We start from the raw sequence: 6,800 nt of genomic DNA on the forward strand, positions 1-6,800 counted from the left end.
TTTGAGCAACATTCCTCTACCTCCCAAGTGAGGCCTCCCATCCCAGCCCTTTTCCCCTATATCCACTCCTCTGAATGAAGTTTTCAGTGTATGAAAAGTTGCAGGAGCTTTCAACAATGTGACCAACTGCCCTGCTTCACTGTGACCGTCTGTCTTTTAAAGCTGACCACATCCCAGGCAAGCCCTCAGTCTCAGGTAAAGTGAAAAGGCTGGTCACCGCGTGTCCAGGTTGCTGGACATCTCCGTAGGACAACTTTCCATGACCTCAACTCAACAGGCCAAAATCTACCAGAACAGGTAGGAGGGAGGAAACCGCCTGTGTTTCCTCGGTGACAGAAGCCCTGATGAAAATAGCGCTGAGTGACCCAGGCCAAATTTATGACCATCCATGGGGCCACAGAGGAACTCACTACAGAGCCTTCTTCCTGTTCCAGGGAATCTTGGGAAGAAAGGAAGGAAGGGCTTAGTCACACACTAGGAGTGGCTGCCAAGAGCAGCCCTCACTCCCTCTCCACAAAGCACAGACCCAGCACACAGCCTGCGTCTCAGGAAAAGTACATGTTTTCCAGACTTCATTGCCTTTTTTTTTTTTTTTTTTTTGCACCCAGAATGGGAAACACCAAACTAGAGAGGGCAGAGAGGCAGCCAGAAAGTACAGCCATCCCCCAACCTTCAGAAGGGCAGTTATTCCAAAGCACCAACACCCCGAGCTGCTGAAGTAGCTAAGCCCCAGGCCAGATCCCCTCAGGAAACTCACCTGGGCCCCAGGGCAGACTCCGCTCCCCAGGGATACAGAAGCAGCCACCCATGCGTGCACCATCCTCCCTGGGCCAGGGCCCCTGGGAACGCCAGTCAGGAGAACCCTGGGAGCCTCCCATCGGAGGTGTCCCTCCTCCCGCCTCCTCCCTGGCACATGAGGGACCAAGGCTGTTCAAGGCACAATGCAGCTTTTGATATCCGGCCTGCAGCGGGGAGGCCAGGGAGGATGGGAGGGGCCACTCGGCCTACAGGCCAGATAGTCCCCGCACTGTCAGGCCTTGGCCTGGGGAGCAGCTCCTCCCTGCCTTTCTACAGATTGCTTCATGCCTATCAGGCTGTGGCACATTCCTCGCATTCTAGGATCCAGATACAGTTCGGTTCTTGTGAGGGTGGCCGTGGCAGGGGAAGGCAGAGAGCATCCAAGGAATCAAGGGTGTTGTTCTTGCCCTCTCCCTGAGGGACTTGGTCCACAGACTCTCCTGCTGGCTCTTAGAAGGCCTCTCCGAGAATGCTTCCTTGGCTGTTTGGTAAGGCAGATCCTCACTTGTGAGGGAGCCCAGTACTAGCTGATGATCTGGATTGAGTACACGAGCCCCAAGTTGTGGACCCCCAAAGTCCACAGGAGTTACCAAGTTACCTAGAATTACCAAGAATTAACTTTATGGCTGAAGGGCTGGGCTACCCAAAACATTTAAATGTCAGGCATTCATGAAGAACTGGTCATGCTAGACCAACCTCTTTTCTGTTTCAGATGGGCAGTAAAGCAGGGGAAGGAATATCACCCAAGGAGCCGGAGCCTCGGAAAATCTCCCTTGAGATCGCTCGCAGGAGGTAGAGCAAATAGACTGCATACCTTCAAGGCTGCTCAGGGACCTTAGGCTGCTCTAACAAGCCAGAGAAAAGGTCTGCAGGAACGCCCAAGGACAAGAAGGTACTTGCAGAGAGAGGCAGGGTCTTAGCATACTTGTACCTCAGGCTTGATGAACTTTCAGGTCTCACAGGGTTTTTAGGAAGAGCGGTAGCCTGGTCTGGTCAGGTTTACATTCTGGGAGGAGCATTGGACGGCAATGTGGTGGTCAGGAGTGATTCTGGAATAGTCAAGTGCCCACAGAGTACACCAGATCAGACTAGGGGCACACAGCACACAGAACTTCCAGGAGGCCTCTACCAGAGCTTTAAAGGCTAATTGGTTATGAGTCAATTAGAGACTGTTTTCCACGAACCAAGCACTCATTATATATATTATTTAAGTACAGTAGGAGTTCCATAATGTACATGTTGTTGTTGTTTTCTTTTTGATAGGGGAGAAAATAAGTGAAGAGGAGCATTGAATTTGTCCAAGTGAGCACAAACACACACATCCCATTTCTGAATGTCAGACTTAGTACCTGGACCCAACCTAGTTGGTTGAATGGTTTTAAAGTATCACCTTTCCCACACGTGCGCTCCTCCCACAGCTATCAAGAGCACAGCGGGGAGGTGTTCTCACAGAGAACCCGCTGGACCAGCCACCCGTGGCGGAAAGCATACTAGCAGTGTGTGCCTGGTGGCAAGGGCTCACGGGGCTGTGTTCCTTTGAGCCCAGCCCCCTCGTGGTGGGTGTTTTGTCTACCCATGACTGTTCAAAAGTATCTGTCTCCCATGATGTGTACAATGCCCTGCCCTCACCAAAACCTCCTCGAGAAGAGAGGGTAACTGTTCTTTGGAAAGCAGCCATTCAAAGACTCTGAGAGGAACCAGACAGCAAAAAGAAGACAAGCTCTGGCCTCTGTGTGCAAGGGGATAGATAGACTTAACCCTTCTGTGAGACTTACCCACACGCCACACTCATACAGAGACCACATAACCAAAAATAACGAAGAACCAGGACCCCAGTCAACTGTCCCTGGGGCAGCTGGTTGAGACAGACATTTTGGCAAGTCTGAAATGAGCAACCCGTTCTTGAGGAAATCCAGGTACTTCCCTTGAGACGCAAAGACCTCAGGTCTGTTCATGAATTGTTCTGATGTCTCTGTCAGAACAAAGAGATTTCTAGGCAGAGAAGCAGCAGGAGCTAAAGCCTGGTGGCACAATCCTGGGTGGCATGCTAAAGGAAGCACAGTGGCTAGAGCGGGGATAGGGGCTGGAAATTTGTGGATGAGCTCAGAGATCACAGAGCAAACTGTCCTGGTCTCCATGCTGGAGCTCTTGAGCTGGTGTTCAGTGTCTTTGGTTTAGAACATCAGGCAGGTTCAGTGCCGCCAATGAAGTTTTGGCTTAAGACATTTATTTTCTTTTGTTCCTCCCCTTTTTATAAAAACTCAGTCAAGCCCAGGGTCACATGTCCAGCAGGCAGATGCTCTCTCTACCTTTGAGCTGTATATTCCCAGCCTGATTTATCATGTGTTCCTGTCCTGACTTCCTCTGATGATAAACTGTGATGTAGACTAATAAGCCCAATAAACCCTTTCCTCCCCAAGCTGTTTTGGTCATGGTGTTTCATCACAGCAAGATTAACAATAAGATACCAGGTGATCCACTGTGCCCATGCTGCTACTGCTAATAGAGAAGAGATGTAGGCAGAGAACCTGCCACTGACTGTCTGAGCAGAACAATGGGGTAGAAGCTTCCCTGGGGGAGATTCAGGAGCATACGCTAAAAGAAAAGGGGGAAATCCAGGCACATTTCATTAGCCACTGGTCCCATCATCAAGTATTTACTTCCTTAATAGTTTCTGGTAGCAACTGATGTAAGTGAGGTTCCCTGAGTGACAAGTGGCATCCGACCCAGCTGGGAAGCAACAGGGAGAGGTGCCTCTGCCCAATCTTGGGAAGCCCCTGCTGTGCTCTGGGACACAGGGACCACAGGACAGACTACCCAAGTCAGCAGGTGTTCTGGTTTGTCCTGGAGATCAAGAATGCAGATCTGCTGGTGGAGCTCCAACTTGTCAATGCCACGAGCTAACTCAAAGAATATTTCCAGAGCTTGGTGTGCCCAGAATGGCAGGGCAGGGACTGAAGACCAGACCTGACCAGAGAGCCACTAGGTTTGTCTTTGCATGTATTATATTCTCTTGGAAAGTTTACAGTCTTGTCGGGGTAATGATAAGGGGTGGAGAGCGCATCTCAGCAGTATAGCACCTGCCGAGCATGCAGAAGGCCATTGATTCCAGGTACATCATCCAAACAGAAAAGGAAGAAAGGCAGACTACACTTACAGGGAAGAACTGAAAAGGCTCTGCTACTGGTTAAACAATGTTCTCCTAAAAAAACAAAAACAAAAATAACTCAAGCTCTAAGTACCAGCCTTAAAATGTGACTTTATTGGAAATTAGATCATTGTAGATGCCATATATAAAGTAGGGTGTGTTTATACTGGACACCGTAGACTTTTAATATGACTATCCAGTATGAATGGTTGTCAGAAAGAGAAAGAAGGGGGAGAGAGGGAGGAAACTCAGCTGGGCATAGTAGCACCGACCAAACACCCAGCATTCAGGATGCTGAGGAGGAAGGATGGAGAATTCCAGGCTAGCCACAGCTATTTAGCAGGACCTTGTCTCAACTGTCTCAAAACAGCAAAAACAAGCCTGGCATGGTGGAGCACACCTTTAACCCCAGCTTTCAGGAGACAGAGGCAGAGGCAGAGCCACTGGTTTACACAGTGAGTTCCAGGACAGCCAGAGATACACACTGAGGCCCTACCTAAAATTAAAAAAAAAAAAAAAAAAAAGAAGAAGAAGGAAAGAAAAGAGGAAGGAAGGGGAGGGAAAATATGAGCAAAGTATAATGATACGTATTGGGCAAATGACATAACTAAACCCATTATTTTGTATGTTTAACCTTAAATTTTAATTAATTAAAGTAAATAAACTTTTTCCTATTGACAAAAGTCCTTGCTGTAGAAAAGCTGAGAGCAGAGAAGCATAAAAAGCAAACATCAGTGATGTCATCCCTTCAAGAAATACTCTGTATAATAACGCCTGTGTCTTGTGTAAAATGGACGCTGCACTTTGTGCTTCGGCATTTTCCAGCCTGGTATCACATTGTAAGCCACTTTCCATCTTTTAAAAAAAAATTAAAATTTAATTGTTTGTTTGTTTATTGTTTTTTTCAAGACAGGATTTATCTGTGTAGCTTTGGCTGTCCTGGAACTCAATTTGTAGACCAGGATGGCCTTGAACTCACAAAGATCCACCTGCTTCTGCCTCTGCCTCCCATTTGCTGGGATATTTATGTGTGTGATTGTTTCACCTTGGAGATCAGAAGTTGTCAGAGTCCCTTGAACTGGAGTTAAGGGTGGTTCTGAACCACTTTGTGGACTCCTGGAACTGAACCAGGTCCTCTACGAGAAAAACAAGTGCTCTTGACCACTGACTGAGCCATCTCTCCAGCTCCATCCATCGTTTTTAATGACAGCAGAACAGTCTACGGTGTGGCTGTGACAATCTGAACAGTTCCTCTCCTAATGCTGGGCATTTAACTAGGCTCTTTGAATTTGGAGGAATTGTTTTAATACTTTTATTGTAACAGACAGGAAAGTATAAAAAAGACAGAGAGAAAGTACATCCCATGGACCAATGGCAGAAAATAGAGTGCCCCACCTGCAACTCAAACAGGACAGGAACTTTGAAGCAGGAACTGAAGCAGGGACCATGGAGAGGTGCTGCTTACTGGCTGGTTCCCATGGCTTGCTCAGACTGCTCTGTTACAAAACCCAGGCAGGACCAACCACTCACAGTAGACCGGGTTCTCCTACCTCAATCATTTCTCAAGAAAAAGCCCCACAGACATACCTGCAGTCCAATCTAATGGAAGCATTTTCTCAGTGAAGTTTCTTTCTTCCAAGATGACCATAGCTTGTGTGAAGATGTCAAAAAACTACCCCACACAAGCAGTTGGCTTCTCTTAACAGGAGAGTCATCTCTCTAGAACCATCTGCTGACACTCAGTGTGAATTTCTGACCCCCAGAGCTAGAAACAAGCACACTGCAGTATGTCACTAGCACTACTTATGTCCTTAAGTCAGGTTTCCAGGTCATAAGGTGAGGTAGGCTGAGGTAGGACTGAGGTGTGTGTGTGTGTGTGTGTGTGTGTGTGTGTGTGTGTGTGTGTGTGTGTGGTGTGTTCCAGCACATGCCGGAGTTGCTAATGACCCCAGCCAGCGCTAACACTCCCTACCACTCCCAGACAAAGGAATTTCTCTTTAGTTCAGGTCAACTTCAAGAGGAATTTAAATCTCGGGATTCAGAGCCAGCAGAGAGGGAAGGGAAAAGTAGCCTGCTGGCCAGGAAGTCCTTCTGGTGTCCTTCCCTGAGATACAGTCACACCTGGATATCGGGAGGCTGACATCAGCATCATAAAAACAGGAAGAGGTGGTTATTTAGTAGTTTGAAAGAAGCTGGTGCCCAGAATCAAAGAAAGAATCTGAAGACATTCATGTCACATGAATTTTCCATGTTACATACAAGGGAGAGTCTACTTATTTGGGGTTATCTAAAATTTACTGTGTCTTCAAGGTTAATTGCTTGCCCCTCCAAGATCCTTGCTGATTTATGATCAAATCCTCACCTATCATTGTGTAAGCCTTCTTTCCCAAATTATCCCTGATTGGATAATAAAAAAGGCTGACAGTCTATGGCTGGGCAGTGAGAAAAGTGGAAGGCAGGACTTCCTGGAAGAGAGAAAGGAACTCTGGAGAGGGGAAAGAGGAAGAGGAGACAGAAGTGACTAGGGGCCTGAAAGGTATAGCTAATCATGTGGCTGGACAGGCCTAGGTTGTTGGGTTAACTTAGATGAGCTAGTTGAGAGCCTGCCCAGCCAAGGCCTAAGCTTTGAAATATTAAAAAGTCTTGGTGTCTTTATTTATATGGCCTAACAGCTGCCCTGGGTCTTAGGCCTTTTCACCAGGAGACATAAACTACTGGTCTTCTACTCTACTTAACACATATAGACAGGAGTCTTGATGGTATGCATGCCTGTGTGTGCAGATCTATTTATTTCCACCCCATGCCCCCTCCCCCTCCATGTGCACTCCCCTGACCTGAGGAGGCCAGAAGGAAT

General features: G+C 47.6%; 1 protein-coding gene across 3 annotated transcripts in view; it reads right to left on the minus strand.

Annotated features, from left to right (window-relative positions):
* Sh3tc2 (SH3 domain and tetratricopeptide repeats 2) overlaps positions 1 to 948 on the minus strand; it is a 61,283-nt gene extending 60,335 nt beyond the window's left edge. The window contains exon 1 of one of the 3 annotated variants that reach the window (XM_060377195.1): positions 758 to 947. In XM_060377195.1, coding sequence (XP_060233178.1) covers positions 758 to 878 — 121 coding nt within the window. In that variant the 5' untranslated portion in view covers positions 879 to 947. Of the gene's footprint in view, positions 1 to 757 lie in introns of all 3 variants that reach the window. The other 2 variants (XM_021633710.2, XM_060377196.1) reach the window with 2 other exon arrangements.
* Between the last annotated feature and the right edge of the window lie 5,852 nt (positions 949 to 6,800).

The sequence above is a fragment of the Meriones unguiculatus genome, chromosome 2 (assembly GCF_030254825.1).
Source record: "Meriones unguiculatus strain TT.TT164.6M chromosome 2, Bangor_MerUng_6.1, whole genome shotgun sequence".
Classification (NCBI taxonomy): domain Eukaryota; kingdom Metazoa; phylum Chordata; class Mammalia; order Rodentia; family Muridae; genus Meriones; species Meriones unguiculatus.